This window comes from Chiloscyllium punctatum, chromosome 16 (assembly GCF_047496795.1).
Source record: "Chiloscyllium punctatum isolate Juve2018m chromosome 16, sChiPun1.3, whole genome shotgun sequence".
NCBI lineage: Eukaryota > Metazoa > Chordata > Chondrichthyes > Orectolobiformes > Hemiscylliidae > Chiloscyllium > Chiloscyllium punctatum.
The window spans coordinates 16,529,866-16,550,634 of record NC_092754.1 but is presented as its reverse complement, the minus strand read 5'-3'; the positions used below and the strand labels follow the sequence as shown (position 1 = coordinate 16,550,634).

Below are 20,769 nucleotides of genomic sequence, written 5' to 3'. Positions count from 1 at the left end.
CATACTGGTAAACTGTTTCCCCAAAGCCTCCACATCTTTCTTGAAGTGTGGAAACCAGCACTGTACACAATATTCCAAAAGTGACCTAGCTAACATTCTATACAGCTGCAACCTGACCTGCCAGTTATGCCCTGACAGATGAAGGCAAGTATGTTAAATGCCTTCTTGACCACTTTATACACTTGAGTTGTTACTTTTGGGGAACTGTGGACCTTTACGCCTAGATTCCTTTGTATGTTGGTGCATTGAAGGGTTCTGCCATTTACTATACACTTCCTTTCTGCATTAAATCTCGAAAAATACATCACCTCGCATTTAATATCTCCAGATTAAACTACATTGCCATTTCTCCAATTGCTCCTGTGCCCTTTCACCTCACCAATTAGCTACGTGAAATGAAATGGGCTTGAAAAGCATAAAATGAGAATTAGGAGAAGGTTTCAAACAATAGCTTATATTATACCCAATTTTTTAAAAAAGTACATTGATGCATTTTGCACTTCTGGCTTAACTCAATTCACCATCCCCTGATTTGTAGATTCCTATGCTTAATTTATTGCAATATAATGATTGTCCAATCATTATCACTTTTAAATTTCAATAGAAATCAGGAAGCAAGCCTGAACTTCTAAATCAGCATGTGAGGATGAGAGTAATAATGATTGCTGCTTTAGGATATTTCAGTATTCAAGGAAATAGCTTTGAGCTCTTCAGAAACCCCAGCTGATGGTGTATTTAGTGTATCTTGGAAACTAAGAACTTTGAGGACAACCAACTTATAACCAACTCATAAGATCGATCTGTGGAATAGGAAAAACTCAGCCTGCTCTATCCCTGTACAAATCTAGGTACTATAGAAACATTTGGAACAAAGGCAGCTGATTTTCACCTCAACTCCACATTTGCTTCACATTCCACAATACACATACCTGACAAATATCTGTCAATCTCAATCTTGAAGTTCACTGTACCCCATCATCCACGACCATTTGGACAGCAGAGTTCTAGATTCTGTACTTCAGTGTGAAAACATGCTTCTAATTTTGGTCCATGATGATCAAGCCCTAATTTAGTGATTATTTCTACAGTTTCAAAGAAGGTTTCATAAACAAGCAGGGGCCTGGTAGTGATTAATGCATAGCTGAGACACTGGAAAGAGTGCTATTACATCTCAAAAATATTTGAGAATACAATAATGACCTTTCCTCCAAACTGCTGCTGTCCAACTAGCAAAGACTCAACATTCATCAAATCAACTGCATAATATTGTCTCACATGCCAATTTGAGTAAAATTTCAGGTAAATTTCATGGATCACTTGATTCTAGTCATCTACTTCTGAATGAACTGCTGCTAATAGAGACTGAGTTCCCTTCAAATGTAGATTGAGAACACAGCATGAATGACAATGGATTATGATAGGTAAAGTGCTTTAAGAAGGCACATGGGATGCTTGTCCTTATTATTTGAGGCATATAATACAAGAATAAAAGAGATTATGCTGGTCAGGCTACACCTGGAGTACTGGATGCAGTCCTACACATCCACATTATGGAAGGATGTAATTACATGAATAGAGGGTGCAGATGCATCTTACTAGGAAGCTGCCGAGGCTGGAGGGTCTGAGCTATGAGGAAAGATTGGATAGGTTGGAGTAGTTTTCATTGGAGCAGCAAAGGTTGACATGGAGACCTGAAAGAGCTGTAGAACATTATGAGGAGTATAGATTAGGTGGATAGGAATACATTTTCCCCATTAGTGGAGAGGTCAGTAACCACGGAGTATAGATTTAAGGTGTGAGGTAGAAGGCTGAGGGGAGAATTAAGGAAAATTATTGATGGTGGGAGTTTGGAACTCACTACCTGAACAGATGGTTTAATCAGAAACTCTCATAACAATTTAAATAGTATTTAGATATTTACTGTAATGCTGTAGCCTCCAGGGCTATGGTCCAAAAGCTTGAAAATGGAATTACAGTAGTCAGATCTTTGTTGGTCAGTGTAGACATAATGGGTGATTGACCTCCTCCTGTACTGCAAATGTCTATGAGTCTATGAGATATCTAAAGAAAAGTGTAGGAAAAAATATAAGGATCTCACACCAAGGCCCCAGCTCTCGCAATATCAGGCTGCACTGTAGTCACCAGCCATTTAAACATTTCAGTATCAGTTTTGAGAATACTAGTGAAAGGCAACCCAATCAGGTTGAGCAGTCAGTGCACTCCTTTTACCACCACATCTTGGAAATCATTTCAAGGTGCATGAAATGGGAATTCCCAATTCTTTCAACATCTCCAACTTATCGCTTGCATCATAGGATCCTAAAAGAGATGGCTACAGAGATAGTGGATGCATTGGTTCTAATTTTCCAAACATGATTGGATTCTGGAGAAGTACCAGAGGATTGGAAAACTGCTAATGGGACACCCTGAATCAGAAAGGGAGGGCGGTAAAAGAGCAGGTAACTATGGGTCAATTAGCATAACATCTGTTGTTGGAAAATCATTAAGGAACTAATACCAGAATATCTGAAAAATCATACTGTAATCAAACAGAGTCAGCATGGGTTCATGAAAGGGATGTTTGCCTGATTAATTTATTTGAGATTTGAGGAAATTCTGCCAGAGTTGATAGGGAGACCCAGAAGATGTGTTGTAATTGGACTTCCAGAACAAGAGAGGGTCTAACCATCATTCCTTGACATTCATTTACTTTACTACCACTGATTGTCACACTGTTAACATCATGGGGCTTTGCCATTGACCAAAAACTGAATTGGACTAGCTATATTAATATTGCGGCTACAAGACCAGGTCAGACACTAGGAATCCTGCAGGGAGTAACTCAGCTCCTGACTTCGAAAAGCCTGTCAACCATACAAGGCATAAGTCAGGAGTGTGATAGAGTACATCCTACTTGCCTGGAATGAGTGCAGCCCCAACAACATTCAAGAAGCTTGTGTTATGACACGGCTGTGAACCCTTTTGTTAATTAAATCGAACTCCCAGAAAAGTTCACCTTGCCTTGTAATCTGTTAAAATATGAGTGACAGAGAACTCCCAAATTCCACTATTTAAAGAAAATAACATCAATTTATTTTTTTAATTCTAAAAGTGAACATTAAACAACAACTATTCACAACTCTTAAGCCCCTCCCCCCTTTCTCTTAACTGCTCATTATCTGCCTTTAACTCTATAACAATATGCTGTTCCACTAAGACACATATTAAAATTACATCAACTTAATTTCAAAAGCACACAGCCACTGTCGTCTTCTGTGACTTCACTCTTCTGACTGATCTCCCTGGGTCACCTTCATTCTTTTTACTGCTAGTATGTTTCATTTCAAAAGGCACATTTGGTAGAGTGTGGTTCCTAATTTCTTGGAGAGCAAGTTGTTAGATCTCCATGTGTTTCTGTCTTGATGGCAGTTGCTCTCTCTCTGCAATTTTCAAAATGTCCATATTTTTATACCCCCAACATCGGATTGTCTCATTGGTTCGATGTTGGCAAAACAATAAGTTCAAACTCAATTGGGTTTTTGTATCCTGGGGCATAATTTAAACTGATTGGTTGAATTTGAATTGTTGTCAAAACAACAACTAACTCAGGTACCCATTTCACAGCCAAATGTTACATATTTTCAATTTTCCAGTACACTCTGGGACTGCCATCTATGCATGTACACAGGTATTTGTCATCTCTCAGTTCTGATCAGCATTGTCTCTCTCTGAAAGATACACTACATGCCTTCAACTTCATAACACTTGACACTATCTTGGACAAAGCAATCCCATTTGATTGGCATCACATCCTCAAACATTGACTCCCTCCATTTGTTGACAGACAGTAGCAGGAGTATCAACCACCTTCAATATGTACTGTTGAACTTCACTGAGGTTCCTTACACAGCACCTTTCAAACAATGACCACTACCACCTAGAAGGACAAAGGCAGCAGATACATGGAAACACCACCACCTCTTAGCTGCTGACCATTCTAACTTGGAAACACATTGCTTTTCCTTCACTGTCATTGGGTCAAAATCCTGGAACTCCCTCCCTAATCACATTGTAGGTATATCTAGACCAGATGACCACAGGATATAGGAACAGAAGTAGGGCATTTAACTTTTCAAGTCTACCTTGCTAGTTAATGAGGTCATGACTGATCTGATCATCCTCAACTCCGATTTCCTGTTTCCCTCCCATATCCTTTGTTTCCTTTGTAGATTAAAAATCTGTCTATCTCAGCCTTGAATATTCCCAACAAGTCAGCATGGTAGCTCTCTGCAATAAAGAATTCCACAGATTTGCTGCCTTCTCAAAAAAGAAATTCCTCCTCATTTCTGTCTTGAGTAGATGAGCCCTGACATTGAGATAATGCCTTCTGGTCCATGAGTCACCCACAAGAGGAAATAACCTCTCCACATCTACCCTGTTAAGCCCCTAAGATTCTCATTCATATCAATAAGATTGTCTGTCATTCTTCTAAAGTCCAATGATAAGAGGCCAAATCTATTCAAACTCTTCTCATACAAAAATCTCTCCATACCAGGGATTGACTGAGAGAACCTTCTCTGAACTGTCTCCAACACCAATATATCTCTCCTTAGATAAGGGGACCAATACTCTTCATAGAATTTGAGGTGTGGTCTTTAACAGTTTTAGCAAGACTTCCCTATTTTTAAACTACCTTTGGAGTAAAAATCAATACTCCATATCATTCCTATTATCTGCTGAACTTGGATTCATTCACGAGAAACACTGCCTCTCCTCCCAATCAGTCTGTGCTTCAGCTTCCTGCAATTTTCCTTCATTTAAATAATATTCAGCGCTTCCATTCTTCCTGCCAAAATGCATAATCCCATATTTTCCACATTCACGTTTTAACCTTTGGAGATTCTTAGTGATTCTCACCACTTGGTTTCCCACCTATTTTTGCGAGACCTACAAATTTGGCCATAATTGATTTATTTCCCTCATCCAAGCCATTAAGGTATGTTGTAAATAATTATGGCCCCACCACTGATCGAAGTGGCACTCCACAAATTACAGGTTCAATCCTGAAAATGCCCCCATTATCTCAATTTTCTCCTATTAGTTAGTCACTCCTGTATTCTATGCTAATATACTAATATACAACACCATGGGCTCTTACTTTATTATGTGCAGTATGTAACCAAATGCCTTTTGGAAATCCAAAAATATTACAACTCCTTGTTCCACCTCATCAATCCTTGTTGTTACCTCCTCAAAGAATTTAAATAAATTTATCAGGTGCGATCTGCCCTTTAAGGAGCCGTGTCAACCCAGCTTGGTCAGATTATGCATTTCCAAATGGTCTGCTGTTACATCATTTATAATAGAATCAATTTTCCCAATGACCGGTGTTAAGCTAATCGGTCTACAGTGCTGTTTTTGTCTCCCTTTTCGAATAAGGATGTTAGTTTGGCAATTTTCCAATCATCTGGGACATTTAGGGTGAGCAATAAATGCTGGTCCAGTCAGCAAAGCCTGCATCCACTGAATTAATGTTTCAAAATGATTTCACTTCGGATAATTGGTCTTTATAATGTAACTGAGTTTTCTCATGGTTAACAAGTTCACTCGAAGATGATAATTCTGAGCTTAGTTGGTAGCACTTCCGTTTCTGCATTCTTTGTTTAAGCCTAATTCCAACACTGGAATATTGAACTGGACTGAGACTCTGTTCCAAGCTGCACTTGGACAAGTGTAAGTCTGAAGTGTGGCCCATTTTAGGATTGGGTGAAACAAACATTAGTGAGAGAGGAAGCTGAAAATCTCAAGAATTCAAGAAGTGTAAAGGAAGGAATAGTTGTGACTAGGAATGGGAAGATCAGCAGACTGCTCTTTCACATCCAGGCTAATGAAGAGCCCCATTGTAAAATTGTCTTTTGAGGCCCACATGACTTTTCATAAATTTATCTGTCACCAACTCAGTATTTAATGAGAGCTTGGTTCCATTGTGTGGAAGCTAGAGAACAGTGTTAGAATATCTTGTTTGTATCACGTAGTCTTAGAATTATTCTCTACATGCCAGTTCAATTTTGTAGTGCATTTTGGAAAAGAAATCTTAAGAATGAAGCCATTAATAGACTTCATTCCTCAACCTCTCTTTAACCTTTTTTTTCTCTTTGTCTGTCACCTGGAAATTGCTATGATTGATGCATTCGAGTTAATTTCTTTCTCCGCTAATTGAACATGGGTGTTAATCCATTTTGAAGAAACACACTGACACTTCCATTAAATGGCAAGAGCTTTGATACGACTCTGTTAAAGGTGTTGTTACTACAACTCACTCAATTTGCAGTCCCTTATGTCTCCAATTTTAAAATTACATTTTAGTTGCTCTGACTTGTGCTGATAAATTTAGAAGTATATGTGGCTGGGAGGAGGTTTCTGAGCCTGACAGGCTGCTCTGGCTGAACCAACAATTGGCAGCTAATAGCTCATTAGCCTTAGTGACCTTGACTGTTTAAAAGTACAGTTCCTTATTCTTTTGAGGCCAGTTCCTTAACAGATACGATATCACCTACAATTGACCTCCAAAGAAAAGTGTTCCAAAAAAAAATTCAATAACAACTTATCTTCAACCAGCATTAAAACAGGGAATTATTCATGGGGCTACGTGGGAGATTGAGACATCCATACAACTCTAATGCAAGTCTCTCTGGCCACCTATCAAAGTCCAAATGAAATGAACTTGGATACTCACAAAAATACTTCCCTATGAATAAATGTCACCAGCTAGATGTGATATTGGCAATAGGCTCATTCAAAAAAATCTCTGCCACTACTTTGATCCTTCACTAAAAATAGATTATTGTTACTAACACAATTTCAACCCTCATATTTATTTAGGTATCTTTCAAATTCAGATTAAACTGGAAATTGAATAATCCACACAGGTTCAGAAGAGAGAATTACTCCAGTTCATACTGGCCAGTTGAACTTGCTCATCTGGAATTGAATCCTTAAGCTCTGAAAATTTGATCATTCTGAATCCACTTTTAGCACTAGTAGCACTGATCTTGATCATCTCTGATTCCAGTTGTGACTTGCAGAATAAGCACTGGAAATGCAAGAAATTTAAACTATCCAAGTGTCAGTTCGTTTGTACCCAGTCTTTGCCCAGTATGAGATTAAGCATGATTGAATAAAATTAAGCAGTTTGGGATGAAAGCAGAATTTTTTTAAAAATCCAGCACACAGTTAATGTTCCTGTACCTGTACCCAGTGTGAAATCAGACACAATAAAAGATCAAACAAAAACGAGTTCCTCTAAAACACTTTACTATGGCTATTCACAGCGCACTGGGAGGAAAGAGAACCACATTTGCTGGAGTCTTAGAGCTGAACCCTTACATACGCGGAGGGAGGTAATCTATTACAACTTTCCATCTCAAAAACTGTACTGTCATTCTGTCACTTTGTTGTAATTATTCCATTAATGCTGAAAAGAAAAACATTTCCGATTTTATTGTCAATAGATATCTTGTTGTAACATATATATTGCAGGCTGACTCAGTCTGAAGAAGAGCCTCATCTCTGTAGACCAGTGGTTTTCAAATGTCACTCTTAGGAGTCTCTCTGCAAATACTGTTGCACTTCTAGAGGACTCCTGCAAAATAGTGGCACATACCAGGGGTTCCCCATCAGATTCTTGATAGATGTCCAACAACATTCCTGTTATTGTCACATACTTTCAGGGATCCCTTACAAATCCTGACATACTCGCAAGACTCCCTTTCTAATAATAAAACATGTCTGAGAATTCCCTACAAATACGTACACACTCCCAAGGATCCCAACAAATACTGAAATACTTACAGAAATCCCATGCTAATACTGACACACTTCCAAAAGATGGTGTCAGCCATTTATTAGAACTTTATTGTAGATGGAAGAAAGGACTTTTTTTAAAAATTTGTACATTACAGCAGAAAAGTGCAAATAACTCACTCAATACAAAAAAATGAAAGAAATCCACTGACCACAAGAGACCCCTGTCTGGGAACCTCAGTTTGAAAACCAATGGTCTACCAGATTGCCGCATAAAGCAAACACCTGTTAAGATAATGTTTCGTATCTAGGTCTACGGAAATGTTCAGAAATAAAAAACAGAGCATGAGTACACAGGCCATGGTATGTTCTTCCAGACAGCTGCATGCTATTTGTATTGAAAATTGCACTGTTTGTAGGGGAGTGTATGATTTTATGCTGTTATTGAATTTAAAAGTGAAACCCGTAGACAAGTAAGTTTTTCTGTCAGCTGTGCAGTTTGTCCTTATTTAAGATCTAAATTTCTAAGAATGACAATGGGCCATTATACTGCGGGCCAGCTCCACGTTTGCTCTAGCACCAGTCCTCCTCTTCCCTGCTGAACAAGAAGTCTGTCCAACTCATCTTTGAATGCTTCAGACTCCTGTGTTGTGCTGGGCTGAGAATACACAATGTTACCGCTGCATATGGACAAGAATTGGCAGTGACACTTGCATAAACTCCTCCGTTCCTGAAGCCATAGGTCATGCAATTCCTTGGTTGTTTGTCACACCTTAGTTGACAACCTTGTTGATGGGCTGAGACAATGAATGTTGATGGGCTACCCAGTTGCATATACCCCTAGACAACCAGTGATCTCTCTCATTCCTGAAAAGCTGTATCCAAAACACTACTTCATCAGTTCATTGTAAGGAAATAATCAAACTGGAAATCTTTGTCACCTTGCTGCCTGGTGGTCACGTGGCTGTACTCCATGTGTTGCTGCCCATGAAAAAGGCCAGCTTTGATCCCTCAAGTTAACTCATATCTTCAAAAAGCTTCACTGCCACGGCCTTACTGAAACAATCGGCCATCTGTTCCTGCAACCCAGTCGCCAAGGCTGATAATTGGGCGTGTGTAAAAATTGGTTAAGGTCAGGATTGGAGTGGACTGTTGTGCTCACTTTGTCGAATAGCTTGCTGTTAGTCCCACTTGAGGAACAGCCAATCGGCCCTGGCATCACCACTGACCAAAATTAACCAGGAAAGGCCTATAATTTGAATAGCATCCTCAAACCTCATTGTTTTTTATTTTCTTTGATTGTGAGGATCCTGATCTGGTTGACTCTGTATGTGTGTGTTGCACAGTTGTGAATTGATGTGTGAAATCTTTGTGAAGTTCCTCCTGCTTCAGAGGTGTGTCATAATTTCTCTGAACAGGTTGATTAGGAAAATATCCAAAATTCATATGGGTAAAATGTGGACCATTATCAAATTTAATGTACAGATCAAAAAATAACAATGGAACTTCAGAATGTTGTGATGATGGGAGCTGTAACATATTAATGGTAATTGGATGGCACATATTCACCATGGAAACCTCTGTCTGCCAAACACATTCCTTTAGTAAAAATATCAAATATACAAGGAGCCTGTTCAAGCTGCCAGTCAACCCCTTCCCCAAAACAAACATAGGAAATCACAATGTTGTAACAGTGTCTGCATCTCTCCAATCCATTCACCAGACTAACCACAATTAGGTTGGGGTGTCCTCTCCCAGTCACTATGCTTAGTCTTGTGTGGCCAGCCTGACTGAAAAGGGCAAGCCCCACAGAGCAAGAATACTAAGAAACTTGGGAAGAGGAAGAGGGAATATGGACTGAATCAAGAAGTAGAGATTATGGAATGCCAACTTGGGCTTTTAAAAGCTTGTTGATTATGTGGGGTGGGGGGGGTTGGTGAAGGGATGAGTTAATGATTATGAAAACAAAGGGCTGCCCAGCTTTGAGAGTTGCAGGCTTGCAGCCAATTAGTGATTAAGGCCCCAATCAGTGCTGAGTTTATAATAATGCTGGCATTTTCCTACAAGCCCGATGACTCCCCCACCCCTTCAACCTCACAACATTTCACTGAGGCGGCAGCTGATTGGAACCAGCCTCCAGTCATTGGTTGTGAGTGGGATGAGGTCACAATTGGACCAGGGATGCCCCAGGACTGATCATTTATTCTGTGCAGGTTAGCAGGTCCTTGCTCAAACCAGTACTTTCAGCCTCAACATCCCTTATACCTCACTTCCCCAACACCACACCCACTCCCTGCCCCATCTCCTGGGGGTGAGGAGGGTTGTACCTTGAGATCAAACTAAGTTGTGATGGCTTCTACAATCACATAGCTCAATGACTAGGCTCACACATGAAGAAGTCTACACATAGATTAGGGAGCCACAGGTGGGCTTCAGTAATAACAGGCCAAGAAATGGCTGGAGAAATTGATACTGAGTTTAAAACATATGAATATTCTAAATCTTGATAAATCACTCAATCAAAAAGCTCTTGACTATAAATCAGTGCCAAACATTTATCTTTTTTGTTATTGAGCCTACATCTTGGATGATTGATGACCCATTCTCACACTGTCCAACCTTTAATAAACAGTAGTTTGTAATCCCAAAGATGATGGCAGAATTCAGTTGATTTCAAAAGTAGGCAGGGGGGCAAGGTGGAAAATCTGAGGGAAGTTCAAAGTGCGTTCAATCTTGTTAGGAGTGGGCGCATCTGGATTCCAGCCTACTTCAAGAATTTCTGCTGCTGTGAGCAATCAGCAAGGAGTGGCCTGATGTTTTACTTTACCCAAAGAGAGATGGGGTAGGACAATCACAGTGCAGCCCAGCATGTTTCAAATGGACATCAGGTCACCAGATGTACCTCTGGTGTACAACAACAAGACCATAAAGCATAGGAGATGAAGTAGGCCATTCGGCTCATTGAGTCTGCTCTGCCATTCATTAAAATCACGGTTAATCTGATGATCCTCAATTCTAGTTTCCTGCCTTTTTCCCATATTCCTTGATGCTTTACTGATTAAAAATAGCCTATCGCAATCTTGAATATGCTTACTGACCTAGCATCAATAGTTCTCTGTGATAAAGCATTTCACAGATTCGGTACTCGAAAGAAGAAGTTTCTCCTCTCTGCCTTAAATAAGTGTCTCCTTACTCTACGATTATGTCCTCTGGTCCTAGACACACATAAAGGAATCACAATCTCTCCACATCTACCCCATTAAGCCCCTTAAGAATTTGCTTTGTTTAAAGGTCACCTCTCATCCTTCTAAACTCCAATGAGCTCAGGGCCAATCTACTCAATTTCTCTTCATAGGAAAACCCCTGTATTCCTGGGATCAAACTGGTGAACCTCTCTAGACTGCTGTCAGTGTCAGTATATCTTTCCTTAGATAGCCAGACCAAAACTCTTTACAGTTTCCTCAGTGTAATTTAACTGATGTCTTTTATAGTTTGAGTCCGACTTCCCAATTTTATTATCCATTCCCCTCTAAAATAATGGCCGGCATTACATTTGCCTTCCCTATTATCTACTGAATTTAGATACAGACTGTTTTGTGAGAGGATTCCAGATGTATTTCTGCTGCAGCTTTCTGCAGTCATTCTCCATTGAAGTAATTTTCAGCTCTTCCATTCTTTTTACCGAAGTTCATAACCTCGCATTTTCCCACATTATATTCCATCTGTCAAACTTTTCCTCACAGAACCAATCAGAATCAGCTCTGAATGATCCAGGATCCACTTCTAAGATCCAGCAGAGATTAATTCTGTTAATCTTGGTAATTTTATTAAGGATGGCATTTATTACCCACTGCCTTGATGTGTGACACAAATGAGAGGCTTACTAGGCCACTTCAGTTTAATTAGTAATCAACCACATTCATAATGGACTGGAGCCATAAAAGGAACAGATTTCCTTAACTAAACTTCCCTAATGAACCAACTGGGATTTTTACAGAGATGTCTTTGCAGTCACTTTTATTCACACATTCCCTTTTTAAACTCAATTCAAGCCCATAAATTGCTGTGGTGGGATTTAAGTTCTCATTCTCTGGCTTACTCACTCAGCATTACTTGTCCAATAATGTAACCACAACACCACTCTACTCCCAATGTGACAGTAACCCTACATCAATAGTCTTCACAGATTTGAAGCCACGGGCCCATAACAATTTGCTTCCTTAGGTAATAAGAAGCTTTTTTTTTGAGGAGCTGCTTGCTGCCTTGTAGTCTCAGGAGAGTTGAACTGATAAATTAGCTCTTTTGAAGAGCTGGCATAGGGCAAGATAATCTAAATGGCCTCCTTCTATGCTGTATCAAATGGTGCTATGATTGTAGACATTCCCAGGTGTTGTTACCCTTTAATGAGTGATGCTATAATAACTCCTTGTTATTGTGCCCTCGGTGTTTTTGCTGACACTAATGTCTGTAACTTGATTTTACTCTCTTTTGTTCCCTCTCCCTCCCTTCAGAGTGAAAGAATTGAGAAAGGCCAAGGAACCTGAAGATTTACAGAAGCACCCCATAGCAATGTAACATTGCTTCCTGACTGTTTTCTTTACGTTTATATCAGAGACATTTACAAAAGATCACTAGAGATTTGGGAAGATTAGCAACACTCTCATCGCAACAAGGCTCTAGAAACTTTTTTTCTCTCGACCACATCGGCACTTTTATGGAACTTTTTTTAAAGAAAACAAAACAAGGCGCCATAGAACTTGCAATTTATTGTTTTAAGAACTTGAAACTAACTTGTAGAATGAAATAACCTCTTTACCAGCCTGGTGCGTAGTACTGTAAACTTGTGTAAAGGTTTGCAACACAAAAAAGGGGTTTATTTTCAGGAATAAGCAAATGTATGTAGAGAAATCAAACAAAGAGTGAAGAAAAGCAGGTGAGTGAACTGAGGGGAGTATTAGAATGACTGAGAGGGTGATGCACAGCTTATGTGGACGAATAGCCTGAGGCAGGAAGTGACAGATATCGCATGTGCCACTTGTTGGGCGTGATCATATCCACACTCTGGTGATAGGAACTGGTCCAATAAAAGGCATACAGCTTTCCTTCTTTGACCTACGTCCCTACTTTAATAAAGAGCTGCTATCAGTCAACGTGCTGCAACAATATTATTGATAGTCCAAACTTGGGTTTTAGGAAAGAGGAGAGAGATGTTTAATGTCAGTTGCCAAAATACTGGGGGGAAGCCAGCAGGCTGTGTTACAATTAATCTATTAAGTAGATTTTGTGTTCATTTCTGGGTGAGTTGGTCATTTTCCTTCCCTCCACCCCAACCCAGGTCTGTCTTCTTTATCTCCTGAATGGGACACCCAGAAATTACAGTCCTAATAACCTTTGAAGGACTAACAGTAGTTTATTGGGGCCAGAAGTACAGAGCAATATGAGGCTATGACTTTTTTTTTAGTACATTTGGGCAATGTTATGGATTCTTACTAGATGTGTTTTATTGTGAGATTTCAATTCTCACCATCAGTATTGCAAAATCAGTCAGTATTTCAATTGTTGATGAAAGTATACTTGGTTGGAGAAAATCAGACGCTGCAGACACTAATGGTCTCTGATTTCCAGAACGTCATCATTTAAGAGGTGCCTATTACTGAGCAATAAGGCAGAACACTGGGCAGAATCAATGTGCTAGGGAATGTTTGAGTATGCTGGAGCTTGCTTGATGAGCATGCTTGCAACTTTAAGCTACTGTCGGTCTAATAGGGCTGAACTTTTGGACTCCACTGTGGCTAGGACAAAAGGCAGCAGAGCCTTGGAAAGCCACAACTGGCTGCATGTCAGTTTCCCAGTGCCAAGTCATTTTAGTGAAAACAGAATTGGGACTAGCAGGGCTATACACACTTCCTTTGCACCAGATTGTCTCTTAGGCCCAACTAAGAGACTTGTGTTCAATTAAAGGAGGCCAATTTGGAAATTTCCAATTTCCTGCACTGGCAGGGGCCAGTTTGAATGCATGAAGGTGGGCACCTTGCGGCAGATTTGGGGGCCTGTGCTCCAGGTATGCCAAGAGCATCTCCCTGTCATATGTAGCCAGGTAAAGGCATTCGCTCCCCCAGCTTCCCCAGACAGTGGTGGCCAGACTGCAAAGAAAACTGTTATAAATAAAGACTGAAAGAAAATTGGTGAACACCTGCATGTTGAAACACATTCTTTGTTACTTAACTTCCTTCTGCAGTTACTGCACCTTTCAAGCTGGAAAGCCTGTGGTTCTACAGCTTCAAGAGTTCAGCTGCCTTCCTTAATTGGGGCTTTAGGACTTTTTGTTACCTGTGCTATTCTGAACCACACCAATGTCCAGGTAATCAATAGTCTATGTGAATGCTGGAGATCCCAGAACAGTAGCAGGACATTTTTTTTTGTATTCACTCGTGTCACAGGCTCGGCCAACATTTATTATCCATCCTGCGTGGCCCTTGAGAAGGTGGTGGTGAGCTGCCTTCTTGAACCATAGCCGTCCTTCTGCTGTAGGTAGACTCAAATGCACGCTAAGGAGAGAGTTCCAGGATTTAGACCCAACAACACTGAAAGAATGGTGAGATATTTCCAAGTCAGGATGGTAGTGGCTTAAAGAAGAACTTGCAGGTGGTGGTGTTCCCATGCATTCTGTCATGGGTTGTTTTAAGGTTCTGTCTAAGGATCTTTGGTGAATTACCGAAAAGACAGACTAAGTGTATACAGTGCTAAAAAAACACTGTATTTTATCACCTTGAATCCTGACTCTGTGGGATGTTTATTTCACTCCCAGAATTGAGTAATTTTAGATTCAAGTCTTGTATAATTCAAGCAGTAGATTTAAATTTATTGATTTATATATAGATTTATTGAGTTTAACCTCATCTCAACCAGATTCAAACTTTACACATCAATTGAGTTTGGCAGAGAATCTTAAAGCATTTATACTGCATAAAAATATGCAACATATGCCATTTTTAGCCAACTGAGTATTCAGAATCCCCTGAGGTGCTACATTGAAGTGGGTCAGTTAAAAATATAATATAAAAAATTTAAATAATGGAGTGAATAAATCTGCATAAAGTATTATTAGAGAGTTTTTTAAAATGGTGTTAGTAAATTGGAGTACTACAGGAGCTGAGAGAGATTTGAAGGTAGTGCATCAGTTCATCTCAGAATTTCTACCTAAAAGTGCATGAAGCCCCATGTATTTCTGTGAAGACATCCTGCTCCCTATCTCCTTCTCACCAATATTCTCTTTTGTTTCCTTATCTCCTCTCTTGAAGACCAGTACTGGCTACAGTTCATCTCTCCCGAGTGTTTTTGCATGAACTAAGCCAATATTTATCATTCAAACAACATTGTATAAAACAGACTTATAAAATTATTTATACTGATGTTTGAAGGTGCTTGCAGTATGCAATTTGCTGCCACTTTTTCTGCATTACACAGTCATGCTTTTCAGGATTGAGGCTTCATTGGTTGTGAAGTGCCTTGGTATGTCTGAGGTTGGGAAAGGTAGTACATCAATGCATGTTGTTTCTTGCTTTCTTTACATTTTCAAGTGCTTATTTATCAGGAGTCAGGTATTAATAATGGAGTTGATAGGAAGGTGGTAAGGAATAGGGAAGGAAGGGGACTGATTGAAAGTTTGGAAATAAATGAAAAGAAAACTTACATTTATATAATGTTTTTCATGACTACCAGATGTCTCGAACCACTATTTAGGCAATGAAGTACTTTTTGAACTGTAGTCACTGTTGTAGGAAACACAGCAGCCTATTTGTATGCTGCAAGTTCCCACAAACAATGTGATAGTGACCAGATAATCAGTTGTTACGATACTAAATGATGGACAAGTATTAACCAGGACACCAAGGATAACTTGCCTGTTGTTCAAAATAATAGGATGGAATCTTTTATATTTACCTGAGAAGCTGGACAGGGTTTACCATTTCATCCTAAAGACAGCACCTTTGATCATGTCCCGTTGCCTCAGGACTGCATTGGAGTACCAGCCTTGACTCTTGTGCTCAAGTCCTGGAGTTGCCGGAGAGGGTTGAACTTGGTTGGGCAAGGGAGCCTAGACTCAGTTTGACAATGGTTACCAGGTTATTCTTATGGAGCTCTGAGGTCCATTCCTTCCTCCCAGTCCCATTCAAATAATCAAGTACTAACCATGGCCTTCTTTGGAGACTAGACCAGATTGGTGAAGTGCAGGGTTCCTTCCACCCAGAAGAGTCCAAACTTTTGCAGGGTGCAAGTGATATGAAAGAATTCTGATTTAAAAGCCTATACATTAGTCCTGCGCTTCTTTGAGACAGTGCTGGCTACCTCTTCCACACAGCCTGTAGGAAGCTTTCATCCTCAGGTGTTTTGGAGGCATAACCACCCTATTCCAATCAGGCAGCTGTGCATTTGTTTTTCTTTGTTTATGAGTAGTTTGATTTTTTTTCTGGTTTGACAGTTAACCATGGGGATGCATGTCTTTTCACCAATTCACGTAGTTTTTGTGAAGACCAAGATGACTGAAAGAGCAAGTGTACTTATTGGAACAGTACAGAAAATTAAGTTAACTCTACTTTCCCATACACATATAAGGCCTTCTGAGACCAACAGTGGTGAAATTGGCACTACCTTGATTTCCACCTCCTATACCAGTTAGGTCGGTTGAAGAGAGACAATGCCTTCTATTGGACCATCTATTTTTCCTGTTGTAAAGGGGTAGGTGTTTCAGGTTAAGTTTAAACTGGGATATAGACAGAAATTCAGTCCTTTATAAATTCATTATCTACATTGAGCCCAGTGCTGTGGTCAGATAGGAAACTGCTTCACACTCAATGGATGTGATCTACACTGTGAAATCCGCATACTTTATTTCCCTTTTTTAAACATTGTTTTCAATCACAGAATAGTAGCTTAATAGAATGCTACCAGAGAACTACCTGTACTATTAAAAGCATGGAATGATAGCTAGGAACTGTAAACACCACAGTATTTTCAGTAGGAAGTTGTTCCTTTGCTTTACAAAGGCATGTTGTCATTTGATACATCACTGGCAAAGCTGTTGAGTCGAAGCACGATCACTGACTGTGGTATCAGTCAACCTAAAGTTTCCAAGGCGAGAGCCTTTCCCACTTAAACTGTATTTCAAGCTGAGGGCAAATGAAATGGGAAGAAATGTAAACTAGTGAATAAATAAAAATTTGAACAAATACGCAAATTACTTAAACTTCACCACCACCCCATCCAGGATATGTTAACTCTTTGAGGGCACCATAGAACAGTTCTTTATAATCTTTATTTTGTTCCTTCAGCAGATAAAAACATTGTGACATAAAAGATTTTGTTTTGCCTTTTGAGTTCATGATGTATGTAACAGACACATTGAAGCCTGTGACCGACTGGTGATAGTTACAAATTGAAATTGAGGTGGCACATGGAGAACACGTGTGTCAAGAACATGCAGGGCGAGGGTCCCACAATTTCCCACCTATTTGTGAGCAATGCTCCCTAGCTTTTCTCTACCTGGCCACAGTGCACAGCAAAAGAAGGAAATTGTAGGAGGGGAGGAAAAGTTCCACATAAGCTGGGTGTTAGCCTTTTCCAAAAACTCCCAAAACCTTTCTTCCTCAACAGTCGCTGTCACCTAGCTAGTGTCCTGTCACGTCCAGCACTTTATTTTGCCTTACTTTATAACTTTTTATTTAGTCTGAACTTTTTTTAATATATAAATAATATATAAATAGTTTATTTAAAGCTTTGATTATTTAATTTATTTTTTGTTTTCTTTTTGTTTTAAAAAGCATTTAAGCTTTTTTAGCCTTTCAAAATAGGACGATTTTTTTGAGGGGTCACATTCATTGCCTTGACATCATACAAGCCAATAATGACTAGTGTGATGTATTCTGCTGGCCAGTAATGTCCATATTCTTGGCTACTGTCAGTAACCTGGTGGACTCTGTATATATTGAAGAACATGATAGGGAAATGAGTGCAAAGTGAATAAAAAACAGGGGATGCCAACAATGAATTATTTTACTGTGAGTTGTAACAAGATTGGTGAAGGCAGAATGGGAATTTGTATAGTTTTATCTGAATGAGCTAGCAATGTGGATATACTGTTTGTATATATTGTATATATACTTAAGAACAATGAAAAAATGGAGATATGTGCATGACTGTAATGAAAAAACAAAACAAAAGGAAGTATTAGAAGCAAACGACCTGTAAAATGAAAAAAAATCACTGTAAGAATTCCTTATTTTAAATGTTCTTTAGAAGGACATTTTTGCTAAAGCATGATTAATTGCAAAAAAAACCTACTGTACTTAGAATTAGAAAACAAACAGCAAAATGATATAACTGAAAAGTTTACATTTACATATTTCTTTTCTGTTTGGCTACCAAGACTTATCTCCTTTGCCAATGGGTGCCAAGTAATGTGAATGCTGTATTGCTAAATGAAAAGACACAACATTAAGTTATAATCTTTGCTGAGCAGATTACTGTAAGGATATTATATATATATATAGCATTATACCATAACTCACTCTTTGAAAAGACAGGTTAACAGACATTTTTATGTTAAATACTGTGTGTTAAATACCGTGAAGAAACAATGCACATACACACACAAAATAAATTTTAAAAGATATGTACGAACAAAAAAAAAACAAATCTGACAGTAACGGAAAGAATGTCCACTTCATCTGTTCATCAATTAGAAAAACAGGTCATAACATTGCACAAAAAAAAACCTTAAAAAAAGAAAATTCTAGAAAATGCAAAGCTTTGTTGCACACTCGCAACAGCCCAGAGTAAGCTACGAAACTCCTGGGGTTGCTGACACTTGCATGTGATACTAGTGTAGGTCCTTCTTTTTTTCTTTCTCTTGCTCTCTTTTCTTTCCTCTCTTTCCCTCTTCTCTCGCTCTGTTTTTTTTTAACCTTTTTAATTTTTCCTTTTTTTTAATTTTTCCTGGTTTTGTATGTCTGCATGTGAGTGTTGCTGGGTCACAGCTGTTTAGAAGCTTTACAAGGGATAGCCCAGCTGCCAGAGTCATGCAAACATTTTAAATTGCCCTTAAAAATTATGTAAGATGTTTTTGAATGCTTTATAATCCTTTCTGCTGTAAATTAAAAAAAACAAAAGAAAAATCTCATGATAGTTTGTTAAATTTATTTCTATTATATATTGTTTTAAACTCATTGTTCTTCTTTCACTGGGCAACTTTTTGACTCTTGGCACTATGGTGCCCTCTAATGGATAGATTGTTGGAGCATTTCTGTTACTGTCTTTTTAATTTCCCAGATTTCCTTCCCCTTGCCTATCCCTGGACCTTACCTTTCCCTTGAACCTAACCTTTCTTCTGGACAGCACGTTTTCCTACACCTCACCTTCTCCTGGCCCACGCATTTCCTGGACCATATCTTCCCTTTACCTCTTCTTCAGCTGGGGTACAGATTAATGGTGCATTTTGAGTGCAGGATTGCCTAATCAGATTGGATGTATTCATCACATGACCTCCAGACTCCAACCACCTCGTTCTGTCAAACAGCTTCTTAACTCATCTTCACTATTTTTTAAATTAATAAATAAAAGTTTTCAAGGAAAATGGAAAAACTACATAACTTTTTGTCATGTCCCTTATAATTCTCTTACTGGGTTGCTCACAGCAGCATTCAGATGATTCATCTTAAATTCCTGGAGACTTGAGGACAATCTGGAGGGTTATGGACTCTACCACTTGGCCATCATTCATCAGTCAGCCTAGACAATAAATGTCAATAGGTTGTTGAACCATGTAGGGCATCACAAGCAAACTTGTATGCTGTTTCCATCTGACTTGTGCACACATGCTCTTTCCCACTTGCGTTAGTGGAATAAAATCTGGAGCTGAAAGTTTGGATAGTGTTTGGATAGCTAATGTTTCAGCTGTCCATCCTGTTGCATTCAAACTGTCTTATCTGAAACTAGATTCTCTGGCTGTCAGCAACCATCCCAGTGAAGATTGAGCATTTTAATATTGCACCTTGGGTCTGGATGATTGTGCGTTGCCAATCAAAGCAACTTATCCCCATTCTTTCCATTTATGTTCATGCATATTTCTGTGGCCAGTTCAGTAGGTTTCTCTGTCTCCACCTATGCTGTTCTTCTGAACTACACTAAATCTCTAATTTCTATTTTTGTCCCTCTGTCCCCATCCCTTCACCATGAGTGCTGGTGCAATAAATTTACATCTCACTGGTTAGGCCATGCCTTCAGGCATTGTTATGAAACTGCCCCAACAACTGGTTGCAAAATTCACCAAGAATAGGGGCAATTATTGATGAGATACTACCTTAGCAGCTGCCCCTCTGTGTGCCGCCTTCATCCAGGCATGGTGTCACCCTTAGGCATTAAATCAGAGGCTGAAACATTAGCTTGTTGTGTCTCCATGGCAACCTCAAAGGCAGAACAACCAAGCTCAAGTAAACTAACAAATTGGACGAATGGTCTTCAAATGAGGAGGAAATCAACAATTCAAAATAAAAAAGAGTGATGCTCTCATTGAAGATACCCCACTGATTGTGCTTGTGTTGAAGATTTACAAAAAGCCAACACTTGGAACATTCACGCCAAACTTGTGCCTCCAGCAATGAGAATTGCTCTACCAAGGGGAGGTAATGGCCTAGTGGTATTATCGCTGGACTGTTAATCCAGAGACCCAGCTAATGTTCTGGGGACCTGGGTTTGAATTCTGCCACGGCTGATGGTGGAATTTGAATTCAATCTAAATCTGGAGTGAAAACTCTAATGATGGCCAATTGTTGGAAAAACCCACCTGGTTCATTAATGTCATTTAGGAAAGGAAACTGATGTCTTCACCTGGTCTGGCCTATATGTGACTCCAGACTCAAAGCAATGTAGTTGACGCATAACTGTCCTTTAGGCAATTAGGGATAGGCA

The 20,769-nt window shown here is 39.3% G+C and overlaps 1 protein-coding gene across 9 annotated transcripts in view; it reads left to right on the top strand.

Moving 5' to 3' along the window:
• The window catches only part of camta1a (calmodulin binding transcription activator 1a), a 1,308,418-nt gene extending 1,289,825 nt beyond the window's left edge, over window positions 1-18,593 (top strand). For 7 of the 9 annotated variants that reach the window (XM_072586311.1, XM_072586307.1, XM_072586306.1 and 4 more), the window contains 2 exons: window positions 7,332-7,400; window positions 12,315-18,593. In XM_072586311.1, the coding sequence (XP_072442412.1) occupies window positions 7,332-7,400; window positions 12,315-12,347 (102 nt within the window). In that variant the 3' untranslated portion in view covers window positions 12,348-18,593. The remainder of the gene's footprint in view (window positions 1-7,331; window positions 7,401-12,314) is intronic. The other 2 variants (XM_072586310.1, XM_072586309.1) reach the window with 1 other exon arrangement.
• The last annotated feature ends 2,176 nt before the right edge of the window (window positions 18,594-20,769 follow it).